The 14,029-nt window shown below is 32.8% G+C and overlaps 4 protein-coding genes and 1 long non-coding RNA gene across 6 annotated transcripts in view; 2 read left to right on the forward strand and 3 right to left on the reverse strand.

Moving 5' to 3' along the window:
• The first annotated feature begins 14 nt into the window (after nt 1–14).
• Nucleotides 15–1,715, forward strand: LOC105225846 (GDP-fucose transporter 1). 2 transcript variants are annotated; one of them, XM_011204502.4, is made up of 4 exons: nt 15–398; nt 460–664; nt 721–1,239; nt 1,317–1,715. In XM_011204502.4, exons 1-4 carry the CDS (start codon nt 322–324, stop codon nt 1,524–1,526), a joined length of 1,011 nt encoding a protein of 336 aa, XP_011202804.1. In that variant the 5' UTR covers nt 15–321; the 3' UTR covers nt 1,527–1,715. The 2 variants fall into 2 exon arrangements, with proteins under 2 accessions (XP_011202804.1, XP_029405893.1); XM_029550033.2 differs by having other exon boundaries at nt 33–398; nt 465–664.
• Nucleotides 1,716–1,838: 123 nt separating this feature from the next.
• Nucleotides 1,839–3,244, reverse strand: LOC105225848 (39S ribosomal protein L1, mitochondrial). Its single transcript, XM_011204504.4, has 3 exons — nt 2,945–3,244; nt 2,572–2,881; nt 1,839–2,514 (listed from the first exon to the last, which is right to left on the reverse strand). The coding sequence occupies exons 1-3, from the start codon at nt 3,133–3,135 to the stop codon at nt 1,939–1,941; spliced, it is 1,077 nt and encodes a 358-aa protein (XP_011202806.2). The 5' UTR covers nt 3,136–3,244; the 3' UTR covers nt 1,839–1,938.
• A 402-nt stretch (nt 3,245–3,646) lies between these two features.
• LOC105225849 (phosphoserine phosphatase) lies at nt 3,647–5,323 on the forward strand. Its single transcript, XM_011204505.4, has one exon. It carries the CDS (start codon nt 4,048–4,050, stop codon nt 4,915–4,917), a length of 870 nt encoding a protein of 289 aa, XP_011202807.1. The 5' UTR covers nt 3,647–4,047; the 3' UTR covers nt 4,918–5,323.
• Nucleotides 5,324–5,354: 31 nt separating this feature from the next.
• Nucleotides 5,355–14,029, reverse strand: part of LOC125776258 (uncharacterized) — a 32,022-nt gene continuing 23,347 nt past the window's right edge. Inside the window, exon 2 of the long non-coding RNA XR_007421574.1 lies at nt 5,355–5,432. This is a non-coding gene — a long non-coding RNA (uncharacterized LOC125776258). The remainder of the gene's footprint in view (nt 5,433–14,029) is intronic.
• LOC105225851 (transcription initiation factor IIA subunit 2) lies at nt 7,426–8,238 on the reverse strand. The gene is made up of 2 exons (XM_011204506.4): nt 8,051–8,238; nt 7,426–7,969 (listed from the first exon to the last, which is right to left on the reverse strand). Exons 1-2 carry the CDS (start codon nt 8,120–8,122, stop codon nt 7,715–7,717), a joined length of 327 nt encoding a protein of 108 aa, XP_011202808.1. The 5' UTR covers nt 8,123–8,238; the 3' UTR covers nt 7,426–7,714.

Genomic DNA, 14,029 nt, shown 5'->3' on the forward strand with positions numbered 1-14,029 from the left:
TTTGTTTACATTTATAGATATAAATATCTCTTGATATGTTAAAAAAATTATGAACTGAAAATATGTCTTATTTTTAATAAAAACAAAAAGTATTAATTAGTGGGTTACCTGGCAAAGTTTCTTTTCAATAATAGAGTAGTTAAAATTTTATCTCTTGTTGAATAATAGTTGTCACACGAAATAATAGATATATAAAAAAATACTGACAAATTTGTACAGCTGTTTGTGTCTTTATCAGTTGTAGTTGGCCCCGTTTAAAACAATGTGTTTTTAATCGTAAATTTAATTAATATAATTTAAAACAGCGCACAAATCGCCACAATGTATACAAGTATGTCGGAGCACAACCGATTAGTGAATAAATACCTATTGGTATTTTTTGTAGTAGCTTTATATTGGTAAGAAAACAAAATGTAAATCCTAAATGTTTTGAGTTTCCGTTTATTAATGTGATTGCAGGACAGTATCAATATGTACAGTGTTTATGAATAAATTACTACTAAGCAGTGATACGGTAAATTTAGACGCACCCCTTTTTGTATGCTGGTTCCAATGTCTTGTCTCCGCGGGTTTATGTGCGCTTTTGAGTGCTCTTGGTCGGCGTTATCCAAATGTCATTACGTTCCCAGAAGGTAATCCATTTGATGTGGATATTTTTCGAAAGGTGATATCAAAATTTATTATTAATTCGTACATTACTTAAAATTTTTTTATCATTAGATTTTGCCGTTATCCATTTTGTTTACTTTAATGGTTGCAACAAATAATTTGTGCCTTAAATATGTGGGAGTAGCTTTTTATTATGTTGGCCGATCGTTAACGACGGTATTTAATGTCGTACTAACATATATACTGTTACGACAAAAAACCAGCTTCAAGGCTACAATGTGCTGTGTATTTGTTGTTTTTGGTTTCCTTTTGGGAGTCGACCAGGAGAGCTTAACCGCACAGTTTTCTCTACGCGGCACAATCTATGGCGTTATGGGCTCGTTTATACTGGCCTGGTATTCCATTCAAACCAAAAAGGCATTAGTTCACGTTAATCAGCAAGTTCTTCTACTAAGCTACTACAATAATGTCTACTCCAGTGTATTTTTCTTGCCTTTAATCTTCATTAATGGAGAAATGAACGCAATTCTCAACTATGAACACATATTTGCTCCTTGGTTCATTAGTGCTATGGTGCTTGGCGGCTTATGCGGTTTCGCAATTGGATTTGTTACAGTTTTGCAAATTAAGGTAATAAAAATACAATCCAACGTATAATTTTTTGGAGATTTTAATTTATTTATAATGTCTATTTATAACTTATGTAGGTAACATCACCATTAACTCACAACATTTCTGGAACTGCAAAGGCTTGCGCTCAGACTGTTATAGCGACACAATGGTATAATGATGCAAAGTCAGCATTATGGTGGGCATCAAATGTTATTGTTTTACTGGCTAGTGCCGCTTATACACGTGTGAAGCAATTGGAAATGCAACGTCAACACGAACGGACTACCGCGACACAAAAGGCATAAGAAGAACTTTTTCAACCGGCTTTGTATTTTTAAGGGAAAAGTTATAATTATTCTGGGTAGACATTACATATGTATATAATAAGCTTATGTTGAATTTTTGTAATGCAAACATATTCGTTTACAATTTCCTTCATGACAATGATAGTTATATAATAAACCAAAAATTAAAACCACTGACAAGAAAAGAAATTCTTATTCTTTCATAATCGGTTACTTGAAGAACAACAACAATAACTATATTCCGTTCTGTTAGCATCACCGTTGCGTCTACGAATCAGAACAGCCATGATTATCCACACATTAACACGTTAGTTTCTTTCAGAAACTTAAATGACTGACATTTAATTCAACCTTTATTTATGACACTCAACAGTACATATTACTTCTCTATTAAAAATTTTTAAATGTAACATTATTGTGCAGCGACAGCTTCTTGTTTTTCACTAGATTCTTCTTCCCGTTCCTCGACTTCGTTCGATTTCGCAGAAGCTTTATTAGCTGTTTTTACGTAAAACTCTGGTACATATTGATAAGCATCTATTTTCAGTCGTTCACTACTCGGTGGACTCTTAAGTAGTACACGTTTTATAAATCGTTCACCTTCACGCTTAGGACGTATTAAATCAACATCCAGCAGTAAGGAACGTAAATTTTCTTCTAATTTTTGAGTATCCATATCTAACGTTCCCACGCTTGTTGAAATCAACCCAAAATCTTGTTGATGCTCATCCTTGGTGGCTGCATAGCTAATGCCATTTGAAAAGCGTTCAATCATTTCCGCTAAATTTGTACCAAGAGTCTCGCTTCGCGGGTTTGGAAACTTACGCTTCATCAGCCCTCGCAGGGCCACCAACTCTGGTAAAATATTTGGATGTGCGAGTACAAATTGATAATCGGTCAGTAATAACTCTCCATTGGTTATGTCCTTTATCAACTCAATACCACCTACAAGTGTAGCACCGGCTTCCCGAGCCTCACTGATCTCATCCTATAATTAAGAAAATTGTATGTAATTTCAATTAGGATATGTTTGTTTTTAACATACATTTCCTTTTGTGAAAACGAGGATTTTGCGCTCCTCACCGTGCTCGAACTTATGAGGTATCATAGCCATTCGCTGAAAGTTGTCCACGAATCGGTTTTTCTTCTCTGCTCGCATATCCAATTCAATATCTACGATGAGGGGAGCGTTAGGCACATTGTACATAGAAGGATGATGCGTTTCACGATGACACTCTATAGCATTAGCAACCGTGTATACCGGCCAACGATAGTATTTCAGAACATAAACATTGTCTTGTGGTAATTGTTTCCAAGAATCGTCAAAGTGTAAATTTTCACGTTGCAAGTTAATTCTGAAAGAAATTAATAATCATAATATTTATCTATTATTTCCTCTTTATTGTACACATTATTACTTCTTATCCCTTTGATTATGGGGTATGAACCCCACTTTCTTCACTTCAACTTTAACTTTTTTCTTTCGAGCCTTCTCTCGAGTGCCCTTACGGGCAGCTTCAGAAATAGCTGATGTATGAAGTTTCCTTAATGTGTCAACACTTTGTTGTCGAGCTAACACTGTTCTCATAGAAGAAATGAAAGAAATCATCTTATTTTATTAAAAAAAAATTATTTTGTAACAATTTTAAAGCTGACAGTGGTTTAATAATAGAGGTGGAGGAAAATAAAATGTGTTCGTGACACAGGGTGTTCCAATTATATTTGATAGCGAATCAAATCAGCTGATCGCCAGTGAGACCATAATTTATGGTTAAGCCTATCTGAAGAAATTCCCTGGTTCCCACAATGGTTCGTGCAGTTCAAATAATTGCAATATTTGTTTTTGAAATAAATATCTGTATGAAAGCTGGTATATGATAAGTTACGGTTTTTACTGTTGACTATAAAAACAAGGTTTACTCACATATTTCAAAGTTTTCGATATAATGGCTTTAAAATTTATATTAAATATTTTCGGGATGTGAAATAAGTTCTATAACAATTATATAAAATTAAGTCACAAATAGATGAAATTGCAACACTGCTTATCAGCTGTTTGTATTGGTGTTAATAAACATTGGAAATTTCCATTGGAATAAAACGTGAAATATATAAAAGTGGGGAAATTTGCACATTGCTTTCATTTAAGAACTGTGCAAAGAGCAAATATTAATTTACTTGTTGGCGTGTTTTCCTTCAATTAACATATCTTTCTAAATTTATACTTGTGTGGTTAATTAGCTAAATTTTATTTGTTTGAAGCAAACCAGCGTCATAAAAATAAACCCTTTGACAAAATTGCTTTGATTTACAAAAAGGGGATTAATAAATTGTGGCGTGATTAATTTTGTTGAAATAAAAAAGCAAATCATTGTTGAATACGCATTATCATCACTTAATCCATTAAAGAAAACAAGTGCATCGTCAAAAGGCTACAAGTAAACAAAACAAGTGCAATACCAACAGCTGAGGCCACTTTTTTCTATTCGGATTGACGTAACTGGTGTAATTTGAGTAAACAATGAATCGTATGACTATGGGTTCGGTTCGCGTGGCAAGAAGCGGGAATCTCTTAAATGATACATTTACAGCAGCTATTCAATCTACTGCTTCAACGTCAAATTCAGACTTTACGTACGCAGATAACGTTCAATTAAATTCCTCTGGAAAGGCATCACTAATAAATAGAACTATGGTGTCTGCTCCTAACCGCGACGCCTTGAAGTCAAGTAAAAATTCCGAAGAAGCCTCTGAAATTGTAAAGAAATCTGACATAATATGTTTTGATGTTGATTCGACATTAATCTGTGAAGAAGGAATCGATGAGCTGGCAGATTTTTGTGGTAAAGGTTCGGAGGTAGCACGCGTCACAAAAGAAGCCATGGGAGGTGCAATGTCTTTCCAAGATGCCTTAAATATAAGATTAAATATTATTCGACCAAGCCAAAAGCAGATCAATGAGTTTCTCCAACAACGCCCTTGTACGTTAACTAAAAATATTAGAGCTTTTATAGAAAAATTAAAAGCGGAAAGAAAAGAAATTTATCTAATTTCGGGAGGATTTCATTGTTTGATCGATCCCATTGCCGATGAACTGGGAATACCTCGAAATCATATATTTGCAAATAAATTGCTTTTTTATTTTAATGGTGATTATGCAAGCTTCGATACTACAGAACCTACTTCAAAAAGTGGCGGCAAAGCGGAAGCAGTTTCGATTATTAAACACTGCCATCCCAACGCCAATATTACAATGATTGGTGATGGTGCGACGGATTTAGAGGCATCACCTCCTGCGAACAATGTTATTGGTTTTGGTGGCAATGTGCTGCGTAATGAAGTCCATCAGCGGTCTCAGTATTACATTATGGATTTTGCCCAATTGATGTGATAACATTTTTGAGGAAGGGAGATTAAACATTATGAGATATTCTACATCAATGTATTTTCAGAATTTATAATTTACCTTTATTTAATAAGTAGTAATATATTTAAAATTAAACATGAATTATACCTGAATTTGAACATTTAGAAAAATTGTATAAATACCAACACGCATGCCGAATTATACTTTGTACTAAAGATAAATAATAACAAAATATATTATGTTAACAAATTGTGAACTATGCTCAATATAAAAATGTATGATAACATTAGTACTAATAAATTGAGGTTATGAAAATGTAAATAAATATTGATTGTACAAATAGTTATATAGGCTCCCCCTTGTGGATGTGAAAATTACATTTATATATACATAAATAAAAGAAATGGCAAGGGTTAAATAAATACAAAAACCACATGTCGCTCATTTGCTGCAAGACCGGCATAAGTCAAAAAAATCGATTTTCCAGAAAACGCGTTTAAAGTTTTCAACTGACTACAACCTTACACGGTGACAACAACCTTACACCTCTTCTCAAGCGGAGCATATGAGAGGTATTCACATGAATTTTTCACTCAACATGAAGTATGATATAACGAACAATTCTACAGCATTAACTCAAAAATCACGTTTTTTGATTTATGCCGGTCTTGCAGCAAATGAGCGATGTGTACTATTTAATTAAAGTCAATTAATTTTCTTAAAATAGTAATGTTTATGAATTGATGTTTAAAATGATAATAAACTTCGTTAATTTTTCAAAGGATTTGAACTTGTGAACCACTGAGGAACATGAACACACGAGAACCACACTCACATGGTAACAAATTGGGTGTAACAATCTGATATCAGTGAGGTTGTGTATTTCATCAATATTTGTTTATAAATGGAGCGGGATGAAAGACATAATCACAAGTTGTTGTCACTAAGTGATGCTTAGTACTTGTTTTGTTTTGACTGGAAATTGTTATCTGTTAAAAGAAAGCAAAATCACACATTGCACACAAATTACAAAATGTATAATCAAAAGTGTGTAAAATTATTTTTTGAAAACACAAACATACATACATATATACATACGAACATGTATATTTTCCACATCACATTATATGTAATTTGTACACATTCATACTCGCCAGTGTACAATTTACTTAATTAAATATTGTCTGATTTAAACTGCAAGTCTATTCATTGTCTATTCTGCGAATATTTTATATTGAAGTCGTAAGGTCTTACCGGAATGGCAAACCGGTTTCAGTCGGTTTGCAAATCTTAGAGCGCGGCTTTCTAAAGTGAAACTGGAGCATGCATATTACTGATAATATTTCAACTCATGAAATGATATGGACGATCGCGTAATTATTAGACAGTCTACTACTATATTATAGGGATTCTGGAGTGTTTTTTAAATTTATATACATACACATAAGTACCCATATATGTGTGGAAAAAATTAGCCATATCAATAACATATACTTTATAATATTTAACATGAATATAACAAAGACTACCTTCAAGTGGTTGTTCCGCATATTAAATCAATCGTTGTAGCAAAGCAGCGATTCACGAAATGATAAAAAAGTACTAGGTTGCTTTTTGTTGTTAAGGACAATAATGATGAGCGTATTCAACAAGGCAGTCATCTCACATATCCGACGATTACAAAAATATATTAATGAACAAAGAAGATAACAAATATTTGGAGAAAAGTAAAAATTTCGTGAGATGTAAGTATAAATAATTTAATATATAACAAATTTGAAATTTGTATAATCGTGATTTTAAAAGTTAATTTACGCATACTTGCCCACAAAATGGACAAACTTAGTCCACTATGTAAATATTCAAGCATACTTTTAAATTTATAGTGATAACAAAAAATCACGAAATAAGACACGACTAAGCTATAAAATTTAAATCGAAAGGTTATCAATTATTACACGCAAAAATAATTAACTAGACACAACAATAAAATTATTATTATTTTTTTTTAATTGCGAATGATATGAAATTGTCATCGTGTTAATGCTGACACACAAAAATTAAAAAAAAACAATTGCAATTGTATAAAACTTATTTACTTTAATTACAGTACACACAGAAATATTTCTTCTCGTATTCATATATACATACGAGTATACATATGTACATTCATACGAATAAAGGCAACGGAAGGGCAATGCCTTGGTACTATATTTTGGTCGCTCTGAACTTGGAACTTGGCGATTGAGCCAAATGTATTTAGAAACTTGTTTGATATACATATATTTTGCTTGGGTATAATATTGAAAGCACATTTGACGATCGGAGATGTAACTAACGCCACCGCTATTTTGGAAGTATACTATATGAATGAATACAAATAAAAATAATATGGATAAAATAAAAATTATCTAATCACAAGTACAACCAAGTGTAATCATAAAACTGCGCACATACCTCTTGCATTTTTTAAGAATATTTCGTTAGACATAAATAAATACATGGTATTTGAATTTAAAGAACAGTTAACTATTGCAGTAAGAAAAATCAGATGTTTAATTATCAACCTTATCGGTTTAATTGATTAGTATATAAAATATTTTTAAGACAATTTGTCATAAAAAATTCATCTCTGTATTTTAATATATATTTTTTATACATTACTTTACTAATTTACTTAAATATTTGTATCTCCGAACAACTTTGTCCAAGCATCCAATGTTCCGCTCTAATCACTAAATTCTAGTCAGCATCAATGTGTAGTAATAGTTTAGCCGAGAACTGATACCGTTTTCCATATTGTCGTGTAGATATTAATACATTATCCATTGAATTCACCGCTCTTTCCGTCGCACGCTACAATTTTCACTTTATCTACTTTGGCGAATTCGTGCACCTCGCGAAACTCTACTTCATTTAACATAAGCGTCCACACATTATCGCAGAATCGATACGTATTCAGTTTATTCGCCTTGAATGTAACCCTAGCCTTGACCCGTTGATTTAGGGCCAGATTGATGGACTTATCAAACTGCAAGAGTACCTTGAATGCCAGTGTTGGTGTAATGTGACCATACTAAAACAAGCGGTTTATAATAATTACAGTTTTGCAAAACCAAGCTATTAGTGTTTATATCAATATTAAGAAATTACTTACTTGAATTAGTTCATCAAGACTCTCTTGTAAAGTATTTCCAAGTGTTGTGTTTCTGTACAGTTGATACGACATTATTAATAATATTCGGAAGAATATTTATCTGTATTTTTAATATTAATTTTTGTCGCTATTTAAACTTGTGTTACCTTTTCAATATGGTAAAGTTTTGATATTAAGCATAAAAACAAAATGTCAAAACTATGACAGCGATATTCAGCGCCATGCTAGGCGCGCCATCTGCAGTGGAAAACAAGGAGGTCCCAACTTGCTTTCGTCAAGTTTTTTTCAATAAAATATTTAAATTCATTTACAGGGACGTTACTCAAAGATGTAATAAATTATATAAATTTTAAACATACGTTGTACAAGCCTTTGTATCTTCCATAGCACCTTTAAGTTAACCTTTCTTTTAATTTACTTTTTAGAAAAAAATGTCAATCTCAAAATTAATTATGAATATGGAACTCGTGCTCATGATCTCCAAACAAATTGATCGTGACAAATTGAATGTGCACATATTTGACATTTAAATAAAGTTTTATGACGAACTGCCGTTAACGATTATACATATATTTTAAAGTGTCACCGTAGTTGTTATTGTTTATTAAAACGATTTCACCGCGTTTTCATACCCACGCACTCATAAGTAGATTGCATGTATGTATGTACTACGAATAAATATTTTGACACTGCTTTGTTTGTGAGTTTGCGAATTTTTATGCTTGCATATGTATTTTTGCAGCTGATGAGGTAGAGAAGTTATGAAAATCGACTTTAAACGAGGATAGGCGTTAATCAATATTTTGAACAAGGGCTTTGCCCAATTTATTATCTTCATTATCGCTGTGACAAATATTCTTTATTATTTATACACACAAATATATGTACATATGTATGTATACGATATACAATAAGAGGCGAAGCAATTACACTAATCAAAAGCACAACTGCTCACCTTTAGCCATTTTCAGCTACTCAGATCTTCATTTTAACATATGTATGTACATATGTACATATGTACATATAAGCTTATGTAAATACGATGTCAAAACTTGACACTTTCATATACCTGGGTGGAACACTGTAGAGAAATGCATCTTTTTTCTTCACCGACGAAAAACTCATTTCAGATTTACATACATATGTATATCAAATATACAGAATTCTTTATTAATAAAATTTTTTTACTTTAATCTTAATGGAATAGAGCATCTCAGCCTGGCTGTTGAAAGTTGTCCATCGATGCGACACATTTTCCATCATTCAGCTTTGAATTTATGTATTAATTAAATCTAAATATTATAATATGTAAGTATATATTTAACTGCGACATTATTTCTGCTTTCTTCAGATTGAACAAAGAAGCGACGCAAACGGGTCTGATAGTGAACGAGGACAAGACGGAATATCTCCCGTCATCAGACAAACAGTCGTCGCACTGACCACTTGGATCCCCCGGCTCTGTTGACAGTAATAACGTCGAAGTCGTAGATAACTCCATTAACACCAACAACAACATCAGCCTCGAAATCCAACGCAGAATAACACTTGCCAACAGGTGTTACTTCGGACTGAGTGGGCAACTGAGAAGTAAAGTCCCGTCTGGTCGAACGAAGACCAAATTCTACAAGTCACTTATTATACCCATCCTGCTGTATGGTGCAGAGGCATGAACGATGACAACATCTGATGAGTCGACGTTACCAGTTCTTGAGAGAAAGGTTCGGTGGAAGATTTATGGTCCTTTGAACATTGGCAACCGCGAATATGGAACGATGAGCTGTACGAGATATACGATGACATTGACATAGTTCAGTTCGAATTAAGAGATAGCGGCTACGCTGGCTAGGTCATGTCGTCCAAATGGATGAAAACACTTCAGCTCTGAAAGTATTCGACGCAGTACCCGCCGGGGAAGCAGAGGAAGAGGAAGACCTCCCCTCCGTTGAAAACTCCAGTTATATGATTACACTTGGAATCTCCAATTGGCGCCAAACAGCGAAAAAGAAGAACGACTGGCGCGCTGTTGCAAACTCGGCTATAACCGCGTAAGAGGTATCTACGCCATTAAAGAAGAAGACATTTGACTGAAAAGTCCTTTATCTCAATTTTTATTTGTGCGCATTTACTAAAAATACTCATACCAATCGAAGTACATGTATACTTATACACACATTTACGTATATACATATATACATATGCTAACAATTTCAATATGTGTGTGGTTGTGTTACTTGACATTTGTTGTGACAATTTTGTAAATTTGTGTGACTCCTTCTAATCTATACATACATATGTACATTTATAAGTACATATGTATGTATATACATATGTCAGTTTGTATGTTGAACAAATTACTTGTGTGTGATAATTAAATTAGCGTATTTTTGATTTGAAACTCCAGTACCAGCATCTGCAAAGCCAATGTGTAGCATCAAACACACTTACACATGGATTTACCATATGGCCGCGTGTAGGCAGTTATACGGAACAGCGCCTGGCACAGAAATCTCAGGGAAACTTTTAACTTTTTGTGACATATCTTGCTGACGACCCTGCAATAATAAAGAACATGGGCGGGCGTGCAGATATTGAAGTGGGGTTATTCAAAATTAGTTGTCATCACACAAGTCAGTAAGCGAAAGTAGTCAATAAGCGAAATCTTTTGTATACACACACAGCCACACATATGTACATATGCTATAAGTTTGGTACGGATGTGGAGCATGTTCTAAAAACGCAGCTATTCAAAACCACACTAGAATTTTATTGCCGTGGACACTTTTTATTTCGCTTTTTCTTGTATAAGAGCTTAGAATTTGCCACTCATGTTGGTCACCGTCTTAACAACGCGCTGTACGTTTGGCCTACTCTAGATTTCTTGAAAATGAGGATAAGAGGAGATTTCGTCACGTCTCATCGTGGGTGTAAAATGATCAGTGCTCAACTCTCAGCTTAAATAAAACAGAATAGAGTTGAAATAAACCTTGAAAATACTTAGAAACATGTGTCTGCAAAACTCAATAGGTTTATATAAATTATGAGTCGAATCAGAAAATAATAGTAACCGGATGGACTTAGAGCAAACGGTATAAAGAAATTTAAATTATTATTATTTTTTTTTATTTAGAAACTGCCTTTTTATGTATTTCTTTGTATTTTTGTTTTTGTATATTGCCATACCAAATGGGCAAGAGATTCATAAATTTAAACTGTGTGTCTTAATTTAATATATAACTCCCCTTTATTTAAAATATATAGCTTTAATTAAAATATTTATATACCTTTCTTATCGAGTCATATATTTGTGCATTTACATATGTATATGTTCGTATGTGTATAAAAAAAACACAAACAACGCCTGTTGCCAATAAATATAATAAAATATCGCACCGATAGTACTTTAGACCATGGTTTACGATGCTTTAGACGGATTATATGCAATAGTGCTCTAAGAAGTTATTATGACTACCACAATCAGCAAGTTAACGCTTCAATTTGTGGTATGGTCGGGTTTTTATTGTGCAGAGAGACTATCAATGACACTCAAGGGGTCCATTCATTCAAACAATATCGAAAAAGGATGGTAAAATGTCACAAAACTGACTCTATATAGAAAGTGGGATGGTAAAAGTATATAATAACCCGTTTTAATAAATAAAAAAATAAAAAAGAGCATATAAATTTCCTTTTTTTTAAACTATTGTAATTGTTGCTTTGTTTTTGGGGTTATACATATCTACATATGTATGTACATACATGCAAGTAAAAAACGTAATAAACAATTTTTTATGATATTTTTAAGAGATATTTTTTAAATAATTAAAAATATGTTGCATTTACAGAATATATGGTAGTTTTTTCCGTAGGAAAAGGTGGCTGGTGAAAAGGAAAACTTTTCTATCATAACAAACGAAAAACAGCAGAAGAATTTATTATTATTATACATTAATACTGGTAATAATCGAAGAAGTGGTAATGTTTTTTTTGACAAAATGGCGACTTCACAAAAAAAAAAAAATAAAATAATATTTGTGGAAAAATTTACACCTCAGAGCCTCAGATTCTTATTTCTTCGATCCGTCGTTGCTGAGAACTCTCAAAACAATGTTTCGGGAAAAACGCGCTTAACGTTTTGGAGCCGATTACATTAAGTTACAGAATTCATATCTCCGAAACTAATTGCTGGATGAATTCAAAAAATTGGGAGAATATTTTCAAACAAACATACATACATATGTATATACATATTATGTGCCTACATTCCATATACAGTGTGCGACAAAACTAAAGCACGGAATCAACCTCATCGGTATTTAAATTAATAAAATCATAAAGTATGTTATACATGATTTTATTTTTATTTTTATAACTAGTTCATTCATTCTTCTTTTTGAATTAGTAAAAATTAAACAAATTAACTTATTAAGAAAATATATAAAATTCCATATATGAAAAACTCCAAAAATCTGGTGCGACAAAACTAAAGCACGAAAGGGTTTTATCATTGAAAAATTTATGTCTTTCAATATTTGGTTGCGTATCCCTTATTTTTCAATACAGGGGCACATCGGCGAGGCATGGGCTCAATTAATTTATTTTAAGTGTCGCAGAAAATGCTTTTCCATGCTACCTTTACTTGTATGTATAAAACGGCCTTATTTTTACAATTCTCACGTCTGATTTTTCGATCTACAATTTCCTATTGGTTCTCTATGGGATGGCGATCAGGTGATTGTGCGAGTCGCTTCAAAACCTCAATCCTGTTATCAACAAACCACTGTTTTACACAAATAGCAGTATGTTTCTGGTCGTTGTCATGTTGATAACTCCATTTTAAATCCATTTCTTCTGCAACATGCGGCAGCATGATATTTTGAAAAAATATTTTTATGCTTGCATTTGTCCATTGTACTGTTTATATAATGAATTGGCCCAATTCCATTCTCTGGAAAACAACCCCACACTAGTACCATTGTCTCCACCATGTTTCACCGCGCTTTTTTTATGGCGCTGATTTAGGCGTTGTCCCTTCGGTCTGCCTACCAGCTTCAACCCATCTCAATCTTTCATATTAAACTTCAGTTCGCCAGAAAAAAGTACAGTTTACCATTTGGTAATCGTTCAATTTATGTGCATCCTCACAAATTCCAATCGCGCCAGTCTGTTCTTTAAATAAATAATACGGCTTTTTTGCACTAACTTGCTACAGGTAGCATGAAAACCCCCCATGGACAGCTCGACGTTGTATGGAGCTCTGTAATATATTTAACCGTAATTATCTTACAATAGATATTGCCGATATAAAAGGGTAATTTTTTATTGCCCGAATGATTTCCTTATCCTCTCTTTCGGTTGTTTTCCGCGGCCTTCTACCTCTATGCGCTGTAACCATACATATGTGTAGCCAAAAATCGATTTTTGGGAAATGCAGAAGTGTATTTAATCTCTAAAGTTATTCTACTTATACTCGTACAGTGCTGAAATTTTCCAATTAGTTATCACTCCTCTCTGTTCAGAACTGTCTCTTCAAGTTGGTTGACATTACAATTGAAACCTCAACTCAACCAATTTATAACTAGATAAAAGAACAAACATTCAAATTGAGTTATATGAAAGGTGTTACTTATTACTTTCAGCGGATTTGGTTAATTAATATAGTAATAATCTAAATTATTTATCACTATCGTTTAGTGAATTTAAACACACCGCCGAAAAAAATTTTGACAGCTGGAAAATTTTGAAAAAAAGCAAGCATGTACATACATACTTATGTATTTAGTTTTCTCATTTCTTCCTATTTATATTATTGCTTTCTCTGTATATTGAAAAATACTTCTTAGTAAACGCATACACCCGAAATAGGCTTAAATTGTTTTTATTTAATTTAATTTTTTAGACAAAGTACCCTTTTTATAACTATGATGAGCATGTTTTATTTTTTTTTCATTCATACAAATACGTACCTTTTAATTTTTT

The sequence above is a fragment of the Bactrocera dorsalis genome, chromosome 2 (genome assembly GCF_023373825.1).
Source record: "Bactrocera dorsalis isolate Fly_Bdor chromosome 2, ASM2337382v1, whole genome shotgun sequence".
Lineage (NCBI taxonomy): Eukaryota > Metazoa > Arthropoda > Insecta > Diptera > Tephritidae > Bactrocera > Bactrocera dorsalis.

Coding starts and splice junctions, on each gene's coding strand:
- LOC105225849 (XM_011204505.4), top strand. CDS start 4,048: ATGAATCGTATGACTATGGGTTCGGTTCGCGTGGCAAGAAGCGGGAAT.
- LOC105225846 (XM_011204502.4), top strand. CDS start 322: ATGTATACAAGTATGTCGGAGCACAACCGATTAGTGAATAAATACCTA. Junction 399..459: donor TTTGTAGTAGCTTTATATTG/GTAAGAAAACAA, acceptor ATGTGATTGCAG/GACAGTATCAATATGTACAG. Junction 665..720: donor ATGTGGATATTTTTCGAAAG/GTGATATCAAAA, acceptor TTTTATCATTAG/ATTTTGCCGTTATCCATTTT.
- LOC105225848 (XM_011204504.4), bottom strand. CDS start 3,135: ATGATTTCTTTCATTTCTTCTATGAGAACAGTGTTAGCTCGACAACAA. Junction 2,882..2,944: donor CATAATCAAAGGGATAAGAA/GTAATAATGTGT, acceptor AATTTCTTTCAG/AATTAACTTGCAACGTGAAA. Junction 2,515..2,571: donor TCGTTTTCACAAAAGGAAAT/GTATGTTAAAAA, acceptor TCTTAATTATAG/GATGAGATCAGTGAGGCTCG.
- LOC105225851 (XM_011204506.4), bottom strand. CDS start 8,122: ATGTCGTATCAACTGTACAGAAACACAACACTTGGAAATACTTTACAA. Junction 7,970..8,050: donor GTCTTGATGAACTAATTCAA/GTAAGTAATTTC, acceptor CGCTTGTTTTAG/TATGGTCACATTACACCAAC.